The sequence below is a fragment of the Dipodomys spectabilis genome, unplaced genomic scaffold (genome assembly GCF_019054845.1).
Source record: "Dipodomys spectabilis isolate Male_0828 unplaced genomic scaffold, ASM1905484v1 ptg000492l, whole genome shotgun sequence".
Lineage (NCBI taxonomy): Eukaryota > Metazoa > Chordata > Mammalia > Rodentia > Heteromyidae > Dipodomys > Dipodomys spectabilis.
Window position 1 is genome coordinate 1,358,229 of NW_024871169.1, and position 17,435 is coordinate 1,375,663.

The 17,435-nt window shown below is 46.2% G+C and overlaps 1 protein-coding gene across 4 annotated transcripts in view; it reads right to left on the reverse strand.

Moving 5' to 3' along the window:
- The window catches only part of Cacna1f (calcium voltage-gated channel subunit alpha1 F), a 41,663-nt gene extending 25,503 nt beyond the window's left edge, over positions 1–16,160 (reverse strand). For 2 of the 4 annotated variants that reach the window (XM_042669220.1, XM_042669221.1), the window contains exons 1-17: positions 16,136–16,160; positions 12,085–12,334; positions 11,184–11,289; positions 10,847–10,986; positions 10,229–10,371; positions 9,994–10,146; positions 8,602–8,798; positions 8,392–8,495; positions 6,202–6,392; positions 5,884–5,976; positions 5,693–5,786; positions 5,263–5,289; positions 4,975–5,135; positions 3,576–3,801; positions 1,723–1,930; positions 1,495–1,615; positions 1,303–1,384 (exon numbers count right to left, since the gene is read on the reverse strand). In XM_042669220.1, the coding sequence (XP_042525154.1) occupies positions 1,303–1,384; positions 1,495–1,615; positions 1,723–1,930; positions 3,576–3,801; positions 4,975–5,135; positions 5,263–5,289; positions 5,693–5,786; positions 5,884–5,976; positions 6,202–6,392; positions 8,392–8,495; positions 8,602–8,798; positions 9,994–10,146; positions 10,229–10,371; positions 10,847–10,986; positions 11,184–11,289; positions 12,085–12,334; positions 16,136–16,160 (2,321 nt within the window). Of the gene's footprint in view, positions 1–1,302; positions 1,385–1,494; positions 1,616–1,722; positions 1,931–3,575; positions 3,802–4,974; positions 5,136–5,262; positions 5,290–5,692; positions 5,787–5,883; positions 5,977–6,201; positions 6,393–8,391; positions 8,496–8,601; positions 8,799–9,993; positions 10,147–10,228; positions 10,372–10,846; positions 10,987–11,183; positions 11,290–12,084; positions 12,335–16,090 lie in introns of all 4 variants that reach the window. The other 2 variants (XM_042669222.1, XM_042669223.1) reach the window with 2 other exon arrangements.
- Between the last annotated feature and the right edge of the window lie 1,275 nt (positions 16,161–17,435).

A 17,435-nucleotide genomic window follows, 5' to 3' on the forward strand; every position in this document is an offset into this window, starting at 1 on the left:
TTGATTAACTGGAAATAAGAGTCTTACGGGCTGGGTGCTGATGTCTATAATCCCAGCTACTCAGGAGGCTGACATCTGAGGATCACAGTTATAAGCCAACCTCATTGGAAGAGCTGAAGATTCTTATCGCCAATTAACCACCAAAAAGCTAGAAGTGGAGCTGTAGCTCAAGTGGTAGAACACTAGTCATGAGTGAAAAAGAATAAGCTCAGGTTCAGCACTCAGGCTGAGCTCAAACCCCAGGACTGGCACAACAAAAAAGAGAGAGTCTCAAAGACTTTCTTACAGAGTCTGGCTTTGAACCACAATCCTCAAATCTTTGCCTCAGCTATGTGAGCCATTGGCTTCTGGAATTACTTATATCTAATGTCTACCTAAGTCATATACTCATGTTTGTGTTTTTGCAATCAAATCAACTCCTGAAAAGGTAAGGTATGTGTCTATTTTGACCCCTGCACTCTGTAGCATCTGCAATGGGTCCCAGCACAAAGTAATTGCTTAAGAAATGCCTGTTCAGCACAGATGCCCTACAGCAGACTAGTGGATCAAAATATGTAGTACCTATATACAATGGAATTTCACACAGCCATTAGAGCAATAGTATGTCATTTTCAGGGAAATGGACGACCTAGAACAAATCATGTTAAGTAAGGTAAGCTAAGCTCAGAAGACAGACGGTGCATGTTTTCCCTCACATGTGGAAGCTCGATCAAAAATACACCAGGACATGATAAATTATACAGGACTCTAGACATTCATGCACAGTGAAAGCAGAGGAGGGTACTTTAGGAGAGGTACAAAAAAGGTGCAATGCCTATGTGCACCTGATTATACAAAATAATATTTTTCAAAATGAACTCCAGGAAATGGAAACAAGAGGGTTTTTTTCTTTGTTTCTGTTTCTGTTGTGTTTTCTTTTGTCTTGTTTGTACATTTATCTGTCCTTGGAGGGACAAAGGGTGAACAAGTGGATACTGGATACTATGTTGAAAATGAACTGTATAACTTGTGGGTGGAGATAGGAGGGAACAACTGGGATAGAACGAGAGAAGGGGTGATATTGACCCCAAAAGAAATGTATTCATGACCTGATTTATGTAACTATGACCCCTTTGTACATCACCTTTATAATAACAATAAAATATTAAAAAAGAAAAAAATACCTGTTGAATAAATGAGTGCTAGAAGCTTGTATGTGAAAGTGGAGATTACTAGGGTGATTAGTTATCTCTGGTGGTGTGGGATGTGTATGAGGCTCCCTAGTCAGGGAAAGACCATTTTGGAGGCAAAGCCAGAGCTCACCTGCCCTTGTCCTTGGTAGTGCCTGCATCCCCGCTGGCCAAGTTATCCACAGCAATGGCAAGAAACACATTCAACAAGATATCTTAGATGAGCTCAGGCTGCAAAGATGGGAGCCTCATTGCAGACTTCCAAGGACCCCCCTACCCACTCCCCAGCCCACTCCCAGCCAGCTCCTCAGAGCTCCAAGGATACAGTTTCCACAGATGAAGAGAATGATGAAATAGACACACACCAGCATCCCTGGGAAGAAGGGGCCACCGTAGGCCATGATACCATCATACATAACCACGTTCCAGTCCTCCCCTGTCAGGATCTGGGAGTGGATGAAGAGTCACCACGAAGCTTGTTGGGACCTTCTGTAATTCCATGACACCCCTTCCCACCTCCCAACATACCCATCTCTGAGTCTCTAGGCTTCACCTGAAAGACAGTGAGGAGAGCCTGGGGGAAGGTGTCAAAGGTGCTTCGCTTGGTGTGTGTCTGGTCAAAGTTGAACTTGCCCCCAAACAGTTGCATGCCAAGCAGGGAGAAGATGATGATAAATAGGAAGAGGAGAAGCAGTAAGGATGCAATGGATTTCATGGAGTTGAGCAGGGATGCCACTAGATTGCTCAGAGATGCCCAGTGCCTGCAGCAGGGATATACAGGGCAGAGCTGGCATCCTATCTACTGACAACCAGGAGCCAGGGTAGTGTTCCTGAGTCAATGGGAAGTTGGGCACTAGTGGTTCATGCTTGTAATCTTAGCTACTCAGGAGGCTGAAATCAGAGGATCACAGTTCAAAGCCAGCCTAGGCAGTAAAGTCTGAGATTCTTATCTCCAATTAACCACCAAAACACTGGAAGTGGAGATATGGCTCAAGTGGTAGAGCAACAACCTTGAGTGAAAAAGCCAAACAAAAGCATGAAGCCTTGAGTTCAAGCCCCCTTATTGGCTCATGCACACAAAAGTAAAAAGTAAAGTACTCTGTGGAGTCAAGGTTAGAGGTGATTTGTAGGCTGGAGTGTGGTGAGAGTGAAAAATGAGGGAACTGCTGAGCTTCGGGTTCAGATTAGCATTAGGGTTGTCATGAGAGATGAGATTAGGATGCAGGTGTAGCTGGAAATTGATACAGCTAGAATTGGGTTTCAAGTTGGGACTGAGCTGTGGATGGGATAGTTGTTTGGAGGTGTGCAGATTTGGGATTGGATATGGAGCTGGGATAAGGTTGTGGTAGAGGCTTTGTCTAGGAGATGAGATGAGAAGAGGTTGGGGGCTGCACCTGGAGATAGGGTGAATGTTAGAAAGTAGGGATTTGTTTGAGGTTTGAGAATGGCATTGTACTTAGTAGTGATGGTTGAGTCTGGGAGTTAGGGATGAGGTGAGAAGGTGGGCTGGGCTTAGAACTGGATAGTAGAGTTGGAAATAGACCTAGAGTGATGCACATTGGGGAGTTAGGGGTTAGAGAAGGTGTTATGCTTTGGGGGTTGGGGATCAGTATGGAGTTGAGTTTGAATATAGCCTTGAGAGTAATGTTGGAGCCGGGCATTGAGGTTGAGGAACGGGATGGAAATGTAGTAGGTTTTTCCTAACGTACTCTACTCTTCCCAAGGGGAGAAACTTTCACTTATTTTTTATTGTCAGTCGTGGGGCTTGAACTCGGTCTGGGCACTTTCCCTGAGCTCTTCAGCTGAAGGCTAGTGATCTACCATTTGAGCCACAGCGCCACTTCCGGTTTTCTGGTGAATTGGAGATAAGAGTCTCACGGACTTTCCTTGCTGAGCTAGCTTTGAACTGCGATCCTCAGATCTCAGCTTCTTGAGTAGCTAGGATTATAGGCCTGAGCCTTATTTATTTATTTACTTATTTTTGTGTGCCAGTATTGGGACTTGAACTTAGGGGCTCAAGCTATTGCTTAGTTCTTTCTGATCAAGTCTGGCACTCTAGCATTCAAGCCACATTTTAACTTCTAGCTTTATTTTCTGGTTGATCGGAGATGGCTCTGGAATTTGCCTAGGCTGGCTTCAAATTTTGATCCTCAGATCTCAGCCTTCCTGAATAGCTAGGATTACAGGTGTGACTTACCAGCACCTGGCTGAAGTTAGGAACTCATGTCTGCTTTGATTCCTGGTGTTTCCCTAGGGCATAGACCCAGCACGCAGTAGGTGCTTAGTGTGTGTTTGCTAAATGAATGGTGAGGCAGATAAAATTCTCACTGGAGATGAGATACGGCAAAGCAGCCTGCCTACGGATTTGTATTTGGGGACCTAGTCTCCCCTCCCCTGAGTACACACCTGGTGACCTTAAAGATCCTGAGGAGACGCACACATCGGAGCACTGAGATGCCAAGGGGCTGCATGGCCCCCACTTCCACCAAGGTGGTCTCCAGGATGCCCCCGCAGACCACGAAGCAGTCAAAACGGTTGAAGAAGGAGGAGACATAGACAGAGGGCCCCAGACCATACAGCTTGAGGAGCATCTCCACGGTGAACAGACAGAGCAACACTTTGTTGGCATACTCTGTTGGGAGAGTGGCTGGGTAACTAGGCTGGCCAGCTTCTGGGGTGATATGGGGAGAGTAGGGGTCATGGATGATCTTGGGGTAACCAGTATCAGGCTAGCCACAAGCTGGAGGTGGGGGGTGGGTAGGTCAGGCTTGGAAGGGCCTAGAACTGGGGCAAGGAGCAGAGGTGGGCTTGGAGTCAGTGAGCTTCTGGGAGTTCAGGAAACCTTCAACTCAAGGGTTATGTTTTTCAGGTATGATGCTTGAATTCAAGGCCTGGGCATTGTCCTAGGTGTTTTATTTATTTATTTTTCAAAGCTAGCACTCTACCACTTGAGACACACCTCCACTTCTTGGTGCTTAAAGAGTCTCAGGGGCTTTTCTACCCTGGCTGGCTTTGAACTGTGTTTCCTGGATTTCAGCCTCCTGAGATTTCTGAGGTGGGAGCCACCTAGAGGTGTGAGCCACTATTGCTTTCCTTTAACTTTATCTCCATCTTTTTATCTTGTATTTTTTGTACAGGAGATGAATCCCAGAGCCTGATGCATGCTAACCACATGAACTACTGAATTGTACTCTCAGCCTTGAGTCCAAAGTTTTGTTGGGACTGAGGCTGGCTTAAGGGCTGGAGGTACAAACAAGCTCAGTAATCAGGTTTAGGGATCCTAATGAATAACATTACTTATTAAACATTCACTTACATATACAGCATTAATTTTATGGGAAGCCATGTGACACACTAAGCACTTTCCATTTGAAGCCACTTAATCCATATTGTGGATGAGGGAACTGAGGCACAGAAGAGTTAGCTTGCTAGGATATCATAATGTTAGGAGCTTGGATTCTCGGGCTAGAGTGCTTGGCTTCTAATTTCAGGTCTGCTTCTCAACAAGCTGAGTCTTAGGACTTAACCCTCCAGCATCTTGGCGATCAGTACCTTGACTCTTAATTCACACAAGATTGTAGTGAAGAGTCGAGGCATGTGAAATGCTGAGAAGAGAGCTTTATGCATACAGCAAGTGTCATCTATGAGTGTAGGTGACATGGTAGGATGGGACAGGCTAATGTTTCTGCATTTATGCTAGCAGGAAGACAGTGTGCTATGGGACTCCCTAGACAATACTAGATTTGAACTTGTAGGGTGGAGGAAGCAGGGGGTAGGAGAGGGACTAGACAGGCTGAGGGAGTACCTTGGGTCTGGGTGAGCCATAGGGGTTGTCCATGGTGCTCTGAGGCGATAGTCAGTGTGTTGAGGAAGACAAGCAGCAGTACGGCCCAGTAGCAGGCATTGGATTTCACAGCTCGCCGGCAACGAGCTCGGAGGCTCCGGTTGGCTCTGCGGAGGCGGCGGCTGATAGGAAGAAAGTCCACCATTGAGATCACCTACATAAGCCTGGGGAGCCCAGGTCAGGGAGAACTTGGCAGTAGGAAGGGTCTCAGTCACAGGATCAAGGAGTTGTGAAACTTTACCAACTCACCAAACTCTGGTTTTCATGATCTTGTTTCTGGAAAAGAAGAGGAGAGGTAGCTGTAATAAAGGGATGAAAAGGATCTGCAGATGGGCCTAGGGACTGAGATCAAGGTTTGAGACTAAAGCAAGGACTAGGGTCAGGGTCTGGGCTGGCCAGGGCTCAAGGGCTGAGGATTGCTGGGCACCAGTGTTTCATGTCTGTATCCTCACTGTTCATGTGGCTGAGATCTGAGGATCTGCTATCAACCCAGGTATAGAAATCTGAGAGATTCTTATATCCAATTATCCAGCAACAATCTAGAAGTGGAGCTGTGGCTCAAGTGGTAGAAAAAGCTAAGGAACAATGCCCAGGATACTGAGTTCAAGCACCAGTATCAACACACACACACACACACACACACACACACACACACACACACACGGCTGGAGGTCCTCACAGGCAGCGTGTACAACTGTCCAGAGTCCCTTCTTCTTCATCCTCATCTCCTGGGGTGTCTGCCATTGAACCGGTGTCACTGGCTGGGAGGCTGGCTGTGGGTAAAGTGAAGACAAAGGTCAAGACCTGAAAACCCTAGGTCCTGCTTTTACTTTTTCTCTTCTTCCTGCCCATCTCTGGCTGGGCCCACACCATGGCTGCTGGTAGAGTGGGTTGAGCGAGTGGAGTGACTAAACCAGCGCAGACGTCCACGCCTCCTATTGGTCAGCTCAGATAACTGTGGCCCTGTGGAGACAAAAAAGGAAATTGAGGATAACCTGAGATAGAGTTAGGACTATGTCTAGGGGAGGGGGTGCTATAGGGAATATTTGCATCTGAAGCTTGGTATTCTGAGCTAGAACTGGGGGTGAAGTCTAGAGGTATAGTTTGACTCTCAGGTAGCATTCAGGAGGGTGGGCTACATCTGGGGCAGGAACGGAGTAGGGAATGAGCCAGCTTGGGGTTGCCTACGATGGCCAGCTCGGCCCTCTTCGGCCATAGAACCAAAGTTGCCCTCTGTTGAGGGGTCCTCTAGGTCTAGCTCCTCAGCCTGTGTGATCCAGTCCAAGTAGCCTCTCAAGTCCTCTTCCATCTGCTGCTTCTCTCGAAGCTTCTGGAAATCACCTCGTGCTTTTGCCTTCTCTCTCTCCTTGGAGAACTCCCTGGAGGAGGTGAAAGAGTAGGTGAGGGAGCCACCTCAGTACCCTCACCTTCACTACATGAGCCTCCTATGGGTTCCTTGAATGTACCAAACATATTCTAGCCTCTAAGCCTTTGCATTAGTTGTTCCTGTTGCTTGGGAGGCAATGTCCTGAAATAGTTACATAGCCCACTCCCTCAACTTTGCCTCATTTATACTCAATATGATCAGTGGTTGGGTGCTTGCTTAGCATGCATGAGGCCCTGGGTTCAATTCCTCAGTACCATATAAACAAACAAACAAAAACAAACAACAAAAAACATGTTCTCAGTGAAGACTGTTCTGGTGCCTGGCTTCCCCCCACCTCTCACTCTCTTGCTCTCTCTTTCCCTCTCTCCCTTTCTTTCATTTTCTTTTTTTCTCTCCTTCTGTCCTTCCCTCTATCCTTCCTTCCCTCCTTCCTTCCTTCCTTCCTTCCTTCCTTTCTTTCTTTCTTTCTTTCTTTCTTTCTTTCTTTCTTTCTTTCTTTCTTTCTTTCTTTCTTTCTTTCTTTCTTTCTTTCCTTCCTTCCTTCCTTCCTTCCTTTCTCCTTCCTTCCTCCCTTTAGTCCTGGGGCTTGAACTCAGGGCCTGGGTGTGGTCCCTGAGCTTTTTTGCTCCAAGCTAGCACTCTACCACTTGAACCACACTCTTCTGGCTTTTTGATGGTTAATTGGATTAGTCTCCCTGAATTTCTTGCCCAGGTTGGCTTTGAACTGTGATCTTCAGATCTCAGCCTTTTGAGTAGCTAGGATTACAGGCATGAGCCACTGGTAACCAGCTCCTGTTACATTCTTTTGGTATGTTTGTGCTGGTACTGGGCTTGAACTCGGAGCCTTGAGCACTCATTTAGCTTTTTCACTCAAGGCTGGAGCTCTACCACTTGAACCTTATCTCCATTTCTGGCTTTTTGTCAATTAATTGGGGATAAGAATTTCACTAACTTTTCTATCTAGGCGGCTTTAAACCAAAATCCTTGGACCTCAGCCTCCTGAGTAGCTAGTATTATAGGCATGATCGACCACTGTCTGGCTCTCCTATTATATTACTTCTAGAGCCAGTCCTGGGACTTGAACTCAGGGCCCAGGTGCTGTCCTTGAGCTTTTTTGCACAAGGCTAGTGTTTCACCATTTGAGCCACAGCTCTATTTTGTTTTTCTGGTGTCTAATTGGAGATGAGTCTCATAGACTTTTCTGCCCAGGCTGGCTTTGAACCGCAATCCTTAGATCTCAGCTTTCTGAGTAGCTAGGACTACAGTGTGGCCACATATTACATTTTTTGTTGTTGTTGTGGGGCTTGAACTCAAGATGTTGGTGCTGTTCCTGAGCTCTTTCGCTCAAGGCTAGCACTCTACTGTACTTTGACCCACAGCTTTACTTCCAGTTTTTGAGTGGTTAAATGGAGACAAAAGGCTCATGAAGATTTTTCTGCAGGGGCTTGTTTTGAACTATGATCCTCAGATCTCCGCCTCTTGAGTAGGTAGGATTATAGGCATGAGCCCCTGGCACCAAGTCCCTATTACATTCTTAAAACAGTTTCTTCCATAGTAGATGTTTAAAATTAAATGAAGGAGCATTTCAGAATGTTTTTGAACAGATGGGAGTGTAGCTTAGTGGTAGAGCTCTTGCCTAGCATGCATAAGAAAAAAAATTAACAAACTTCTTACTAGATTGATTTTAAAGATACCTAGGAGTTTTCTGACATACAAAAAGAAGCAGAGTTTTTGGAATGTGGCTTGGTGGTAGAGTGCTTGCCTCTCACGCATGAAGCCCTGGGTTCAATTCCTCAGTACCACATCAACAGAAAAATCTAGAAGTGATGCTGTGGCTCAAGTGGTAGAGTTCTAGCTTGAGCAAAAGAAGCTCAGAGACAGGCCTGAGCTCAGGCCTTAGGACTGGCAAAAAAAAAAAAAAAAGCAAAGGAAGGGGCTGTAATGGGGAGGGGACTACAGAAGTGGAAAGATAGAATGTCTAGGCTTCTCACCCACTCAGGACACCAAGCACAAGGTTGAGGACGAAGAAGGATCCAAAGATGACAAGGCTGACGAAGTACACCCAGGGTAGCTCATAACCCATAGCATCCTGCATCTGGAAAGAGACAGCATACTTCCCTCAGGGAATATAGACAGCCCACCTGAACTGAAGAGGAAGGTAGGTTCCCCTTTTGAACTGTGTGCTTGCTTGTTCATCTCACCCAGTAGAGTACATCAGTCCAGCCTTCCATGGTGATGCACTGAAAGACGGTCAGCATGGCAAAGAAGAAGTTGTCAAAGTTGGTGATGCCACCATTGGGCCCAGGCCAGCGCCCTCGGCACTCAGTCTGGTTCAACATGCACACCCGACCAGAGCCTGAAGATGCACAAGGTGATGGATCCTCTTCTGCCTCTACATCTATGGGAAAGGTGGAGGTCAAGGCTATAAAGCATGGCCACTAGCAGGCTATGAGAAGAGAGTTCCTGGTATTCAGGAGCCCCTCATAGAAAGTTTGACTCAGAAGCCAGGTACTGGTATATCATGCCTGTAATCCTAGTTACTCTGGAGGCTGAGATCTAAGGATCAAGGTTCAAAGCCAGCCCAGGCAAGAAAGTCCATGAGACCCTTATCTCCAATTAACCACCAGAAAATTGGAAGTGGCACTGTGGCTCAAAGTGGCAGAGTGCTAGCCTTGAGCAAAGAGAGCTCAGGGACAGTGCCAAGGCCCCAACTTCACGCCCCATGGCAACAACAAAAAGAAAGAAAAAGAAAGTTTGACTCAGGAACCTAGAGTTTCCTACGGCATGGGCAACCCATAGCTCCATCTCTGGAGCCAAATTCTCCTTGGGAAAGCTGAGAATATCACCAGTAGGGATCTGCTGGGCGCTGGTGGTTCACACTTGTAATCCTAGTTACTCAGGAGTCTGAGATCAGAGAATCTTGGTTTGAAGCAAGCTCAGGCAGACAAATCTGAGAGACTCTTATTTCAAACTAACCAACAAAAAATCTGTTAAGTGGAGGGAAGTGGAGGTGTGGTTCAACTAGTGGAGTGCCACTCTTAAGAAGAAAAATCTAAGCAAGGGTGTGAGGCCATAGATTTCAAGTCCTAGTACACACACACACACACACACACACACACACACACACACACACACACACACATCACTCTAATGGTGTGAAGCATGCACATGGACCATGGAGTATTGTGAATTTCAAGAGTCTACTGAGGGTAGAGCTTGAACTGAAGCCAAGATAAAGGGTCAGTTGTGAAGGAGGTAGTCTTAGCTGCAGAGCAGGGTCTTGGCTACTGTTTGAGTTGTATCTCCAGCTCTGCTTTTTGCTGGTTATTTTGGAGATACTCTAGTGAACTTTTCTGTCTGGCCTGGCCTCAATCACTGATCCTCTAGAGCTCAGCCTCCTGAGTAACTAGGGCCTGAACCACTTGTTCTTGGTTTAGAGCAAAGTCCTCAATATAGGGGTGAGGCTTAGCTATCCATGGGTAGCCTGATGTGTGTGCGTGCGTGTGTGTGTGTGTGTGTGTGTAAATCTTGTGAATTTCAGTGTGTTTCCTTCAAAGAAGTTGTTAGGATTCAAGGATGGTGAGCTGACTGACCAGATCCCAGGAAGTAACACGTCTTGTGCATGCGTCCAAGGAACAGCTCCAATCCAATAATGGCATAAATGATAATGACGAAGAGCACCAGCAGTGCAATGTGCAGCAGAGGCACTAGTGCCTTCATGATGGAGTTGAGAACTATGTGCAGACCTATGGGGAGGTAAACGTGGGTCAGCACAGCCCCACTGTCAGCCCCACCTTCACCCCCAACCAAGAGAAGCCTGCCACTTACTTGGGACTCCAGACACCAGTCTCAGTGGCCGCAGCACTCTAAATGCCCGCAAAGCTTTCACATCGAAGCCCCCTGGCTTCCCCCCAGTATGTGGGGCATCGCCTGGTCGCCCAGGTCCCTGTTCCAGCAGCACGCTAAAGAGCCTGATGGTGAAGCATGGGAAGGGCAGGGAGAAGTTCAGGTTTTGGACTTCTTCATCCCTCCCTTCTCCTCAAAAGTACAAATCCATTACTGGAAGAACAAATGACTGTAACTATGCTCATATCCTTAATTCTGGCTAGTGAACAAGATAGTGTCACTTCCCTGAGCCATGAACTTTTTTTTTTTTTTTTGTCAATCATGGGGCTTGAACTCTGGGCCTAGGCGCTATCCCTCAGCTCTTCAGCTCAAGGCAAGCGCTCTACCACTTGAGCCACAGCGCCACTTCCAGTTTTCTGGTGGTTAATTGGAGATAAGAGTCTCATGGCCTTTCTTGCCATGGCTGGCTTTGAACTGTGATCCTCAGATCTCAGCCTTCTGAGTAGTTAGGATTACAGGTGTGAGCCACTGGCACCCGGCTTGAGCTTGGAATTTAACGGGGCTAGGGTTAGGAAGTCCCCACTCTCTGATGATGCGCACCCAACCACGACGATGATGAAGTCGAGTAGATTCCAGCCATTGCGGATATAGGCGCTCGGGTGGAGCACCAGCCCATAGGCTACGATTTTGAGCACAGTCTCCACGGTGAAAATGACCAGGAATACGTATTCCACTTGCTCCTGGGGGCAGAGCCAGGGGCGGGAAAGGAAGTCCAGTTATTTGGAGGCAGAGTCAGAGTATGTTCAGGTTGAGGAAGAAGGCACATATTCTGGAGGGTGGGGTGGGTATGTCAGAGAGGGGCAGGGATTGGCTGGAAGGCTTGAGGTGTGACTCTAATAGGCTATAATCTGCCAGGGACCAGGAGGGCGGGACTCACCAGATTGTGGTTGGCAGTGTTGGAGTCATCCTCTGGGAAGGGGATGTAGACCCCTAGGGCCACACAGTTGGCAAAGATGGTCAGCAATATGAGGATGTCAAAAGGTCTCAGGTAGACACAGTCAAGGACCCAGGCAGAACGGCCTTAAAATACCCATGTTCCCTTGGGGGCCCTTCCCACCTAGTGCTGACCCATGGCTTGTAGATTACTGGTTATGATATTCTGCAATTCTCAAAAGCTTGACTAGAGCTTTGACTTTGACCACCTCTCCCCACTAGTAATCATTCCCAACTCTTGCTTTGATTTCATCTTTAATTTTTTTTTTGCCAGTCCTGGGGCTTCAACTCAAGGCCTAGGCACTGTCTCTGAGCTTATTTTGCTAAAGCTGGTGCTCTACCACTTGAGACACAACTCCACTTTAAGCTTTTTAGATGGTTATTTGGAGATAAGAATCTCATGGACTTTCTTTCCTGGGCTGGTTATGAACTGCAATTCTCAGGTAGCCTCCTGAGCAGCTGGGATTACAGGAGTGAGCCACCAGAGCGTAGCATTTGTGAGTATAATTGTGTAGTCTAGGTTGGCCTTGAACAGGAAATCCACCTGCTACAATTTCTCAAGAGTTGTAATTACACGCATACAGGTTTGCGATACCATATCTGGTTTAGTACTTGACTCCACCTCTCCCCTCCCCCCTTTTTTTGTTGCTATGTTGGGGATGGAAACCACAGTCGTTTGTTAGGCAAACATCCTACCACTGAATTACACCCCCGTTCCAGGAATTCCCTGTCCCCAGCTTTTGACTCTTGACTCCTGGTGACTTGGCCCCTTTCCATTCCAGTCCTGATCCAATGTTTGATTGTTGGTACGCTGGTGGCCCTTACCCCTGAGGCTTTTAGGATACTTCCATTCCACTATGCTGATGCAGGACCGACGAATGGGATTGGCTAGAGTGAGGCAGAAGAGTGCTCGAGGTGATCTCTGGGCACTGGCTACTGCCACTGTTTTATGCTTATTGTGTTGTGTCCTTCGCTTAGGAGTCTCTAGGCCTGAGGTCCCACTGATGTCGCCTCCTGTGGCTGGAGGGCCGGGACAAAGCCCCCATTCAGGACCAGGGCCTATCCCATTGGCTGGACTGGGTTCAGAGGTGGTGTCTGTGCAGAGAAACAAAATCATAAGGGGACAGGACATTGAGGCAAGCAAAGCTACTTTTCTTTTTTTTTTGGTCGGTCATGGGGCTTGAATTCTGGGTTTGGGTGCTGTCCCTCAGCTCTTACAGCTCAAGGGGAAGCGCTCTACCAATTGAGCCACAGTGTCTCTTCCAGTTTTCTAGTGGTTTACTGGAGATAAGAGTCTCACAGACTTTCCTGCCCAAGCTGGCTTTGAACCGAGATCCTCAGATCTCAGCCTCCTGAGTAGATAGGATTACAGGTGTGAGCCACCGGTGCCCAGTGACATAGCTACTTCTTACTTGATCCTACTCCTCTATCTGAAGGAGGGAGAGAAGAGCATGAAAAATTAGGAGAATTGAGGGGCTGGGAAGGTGGCTCAGTGTTAGAGCGCTTGCCTTGCATGCATGAGGCCCTGGGTTCAATTCTTCAGCACCACATAAGCAAAAAAGAAAAAAGCCAGAAGTGGTGCTGTGGTTCAAGTGGTAGAGTGCTAGCCTTGAGCTGAAGAGCTGAGGGACAGTGCTCAGGCCCAGAGTTCAGGCCCAATGACCAGACCCTCCACCAAAAAAAAAATTAGGGAGAATTGAGCATACTTGGGTTAAGGATTGAAGGGTAAAAATTTATGTTGGGCTGGGTACCAGTGGCTTATGCCTATAATCCTAGCTACTCAGGAGGCTCAGATTGGAGGATTGAGGTTCAAAGTCAGCCCAGACAAAAAAAGTCCTAGAAACCTTTATCTTTAATTAGCTAACCAAATGCCCAAGGTAGAGGTGTGGCTCATGTGGTAGAGTAATAGGATTGAGGGAAAGAGCTAAGGGGCAGTACGTAGGCTCTGAGTTCAAGCCCCAGTACTGGCACACACACAAGAAAGACACAGTGTTGGAATAAAGATTGGTGCGGTAGGACTGGGAATGTGGCTTAGTGTAGAGTGCTTGTCTATCATGCATGAAACCCTTGGTTTGATTCCTCAGTACCACATAAACAGAAAAAGCTGGAAGCAGAGCTGTGGTTCAAGTGGTAGAGTGCTAGCCTTAAGCAAAAGAAGCTCAGGGACAGTGCCAAGGCCCTGAGTTCAAGGCCCAGGACTGGCAAAAACAAAAAAAAAGATTGCTGCAGTAGCCAGGTGGGTCACATCTCTAATTTTAGCTACTCAGGAGGCTGAGATCTGAGGATTACAGTTTGAAGCCAGTCCAGGTAGGAAAGTCTGAGACTTATCTCTGATTAACCAACAAAAAGCCAGAAGTAGAGCTGTGTCTCAAGTAGTAGAGTGCTAGCCTTGAACAATAACAACAACAACAAGCTCAGAGACAGGGCCCAGACTCTGAGTTCAAGCCCCAGGATTGGCGCACACACACACACACACACACACACACACACACACACACTCACAATTGGTGTGGAGTGAGATTTACAAAATATTGTCATGTAGTGGGCGTAAGTTTATATAATTGGATACAAATTTAAGGTTAAATTGGAATGGTGGGTTTTAGGTTGGTGGAGTTGAATTTAAATGTAGGTGAGAGTGGAGTTTGGCTAATATTTATGGATACGACTAGGTATCTGAATGAATTGAGATTAGAATTTGAAACAAGGATAGAGCTGAAATTGAGTTTTGAGTGTGATATGAGTTTTGCTTTGGGATTTTCAGCTAAATCCATCTCCATTTCCTATGGCCTTGTTTCAGCCTCTGAGGGTCAGTAGGTTAGCCAGGTTAAGACCCCTAGCTATCCGAGTTTAAATCCTGACTGTACACTCTGAAGCTCTTTGACATCTTGAGTAAATATGCTATCTCTCAGCCTTTTTTTCTTATATGTATAATGGGGATGATAATATTGGTACTTGCATTATGGTGGCAGTATAAGGATTAAATGAATTCAGCATTCAGAAGAATACCTGGCTTGGGCTAGGAATGTGGCTTAGTGGTAAAGTGCTTGCCTAACATGCATGAAGCCCTGGGTTTGATTCCTCAATACCACATATATAGAAAAAGCCAGAAGTGGTGCTGTGGCTCAAGTGGTAGAGTGCTAGCCTTGAGCAAAAGAATTCAGGGACAATGTACAAGCCCTAGTTCAAGCCCCAGGACTGGCAAAAATAATAAAATAAAATGAAATGCCTGACTTGCAGCATTATTCCTATTTTAAAGACTGGGAAATTGAGGCAAAAAGGTTAAATGGCTTAGTGAAGTCTATAAGTTAGTAGTCAAAACTAGGTGGTCACTGGGAGTCATGGCTCACATCTGTGATTCTAGATACTCATTAGGCTGAGACCTGGAGGATCCTGTATTGAAGCCAGTCTGGGCAGAAAAGTTTGTGAGATTCAATAAGCAAAATGCTGGACTAGAGACAATGGCTCAAGTCGTAGAGTGCCAGCCTTGAGCAAGCAAGCTGAGTGACAGATCATGGCTCTGAGTTTAAGTTTGGGTATCAGCACAAATAAAACAATACCAACAGCAAAAACAAACAGAAACAAAACCCAGTAGGCAGCCTGACTCCCAAAGCCTTCCCAGATTACTATCATGATCAGGTGTGGGTTCTTGTTCTGTATGTCTTTTGTAAGAAGGGTCAGAGACAATACTTACTAACAGTCTGGCATCTAGGTGTTGAGGTAGGAGTTAAGTGAATTTAGTGTTCAAGATGAAGTCTGTAGCTGGGCGCCGGTGGCTCATGCCTGTAATCCTAGCTCCACCGGAGGTTGAGATCTGAGGATCATGGTTCAAGCCAGCCCGGGCAGGAAAGTCCATGAGACTCTTATCTCCAATAAACCACTAGAAAACTGGAAGTGGTGCTATGGCTCAAGCAGTAGAGTTCTCGCCTTGAGCTGAAGGCTCAAGGGCTTGGGACAGTGCCCAAGCCCAGAGTTCAAGCCCCACTACCAACAAAAAAAAAAGTCTGAGCCAGGGCTGGGAAGGTAGCTCAGTGGTAGAGTGTTTGCCTTGTATGTGTGAGGCCCTGGGTTCAATTCCTTAGCACCACATAAGCAGAAAAAGCCGTTAAGTGGCACTGTGGCTCAAGTGATAGAGTGCTAGCTTTGAGCTCAAGAGCTGAGGGACAGCGCCCAGGCCCAGAGTTCAGGCCCCACCACTGACACCCCCCCCCCCCCACACACACACACACAAAGTCTGAGCCAGGTGCTGTTGGCTTATGCATGTAATCCTAACTACTCAAGAGGCTGAAATCTGAGGATTTGTGCTTCGAAGCCCGCCTAGGCAGGAAAAGTCTGTGAGACTCTTATCTCCATATAACCAGCAAAAAGCCAGTAGTGGAGCTGTGGCGCAAGTAGTAGAGTGCCAGCCTCAAGCAACAAAGCTAAGGGATAGAGTGAGAGTATGAGGCCCTAAATTCAAGCCCTAGTATGGGCACAGACACAAACAACCCCAAAACCAAGCCAACCAACAAACCAGATGAACAACAACAACAAACAAACAAAAAACAAGTAGGGTTTGAACTCTCAGGGGGGATGATGGCTCTTGTTGGTAGGGTTTGTGTTAGGTAGGGTACAGTTTGAGGCTGAATTGGTGTTAGAGTTGGTGTGGGCACTAGGAAAGGGGTCAGGGTAAGGACTGAGGTTGGTTTCATTTAGGAACAAAGGTTGTGGGTGGGGCTGAGGGGATGTAGGGGACAGAATCTGGGTCAGGCTGAGTATCCCCCCTCAGATGGCTAAGAGACTGTGTTTGGGACAAAGCTCTCTGAGGGTAGTAGGCTCCAGGAAGAGGGTGGGTCAAAAGGATGAGGGTAGAGCAGAGGCTTGCTCCAAGGGTCTGCATGGGTGGATGGCTGCTCTCACCTTTCCCGCCTTCGGATTCCGACATCCTCCTCTCCAGGTTGAAGGGCCATCTGCATGTAGCCCCCCTTTCTTTCCCCAGCTTTGAGGGGATTAAGGTCATGGGGCGGGGCAATAGTAGTGCCAGTTGGGAGTGTAAGCTAGGCACAAATGGGACATGATTAAATGTTTACCGAATAGATATCCACATTAGTCCGAAACTAGAATAAAAATGTATGATTTTCTAAGAGTATTTGAAATTTGAAGTAAGTAGGGGAAACCTAACATATGTGCGATATGTCTGGAAAAAAGCATCCCATATTAAATATTAAAGGAGACCTAAATACAGAAAAAAATACAACATTTTCTGATTGAAATACTCAATATCATGAGGATGTCAATCCTTTCCAAAGTGATGTAGAGATTCAATGTAATTCCAAAGAAAATTTCAAGGGATTTTCCCATGGAATATGACAAACTAATTCTGAAATGTATATCGATGAAAGCCAAAATCTTGTGAAAAAGATCAAGATGCCATATTTGATATCAAGCTCATTATAAAGCTGCGGTAATTAAGAACAAAATATAGTTCAGAAACTGAGCCATATATATATATACATACATACATGATTTGCGACAAGTTTTGGCACTACTGGGTAGTGGAGAAAAATAGCCTTTATTTATTTATTTGTTTGCTTGTTTCATGCCAGTACTGAGGTTTGAACTCAGAGCCTCACATTCTCTCTTGGCTTTTTTGCTCAGAGCTGTGCTCTACCACTTGAACCACAATTCTACTTATGGTTTTATGCTAATTAATTGGAGATAAGAGACTCATGGACTTTTCTGGCCCTGCCTGGTTTTGAACAGGGTTCCTTAGATCTCAGCCTCCTGAGTAGTTAGACTTAGAGGCATGAGCCTTTTTAAATCAGCATATATTAAGAATGCAAGGTGAACTTTCATTGTGACCTTTCCATATATGTATACAAAGTATTCTAATCAATCTATCCCCCTCTATCACTCTCCCTCCCCAATTTCCAAAAACAGTTGCAATATTTTTCATGTTCCATTTTCATACATGCAAACTACTGCTTCAATTACATTCATTGTATGTAGTTCATTCTCCTCAGACCAACCCTTGCCACTAGCACCCATCCTCCCAAGTGAGTATATAAGTTTTTTAACACAGTGTTTACAAAATTATTTGCTGTGTTATTGTTCGTTGGAGTGTATATGTGTAACATGAAACTAAAACATATATTAACTGGATGAATACTAGTAACTATAACTCTCAGTGTTTTGTTTTGTTTCTTCTTTGAGACAAAGT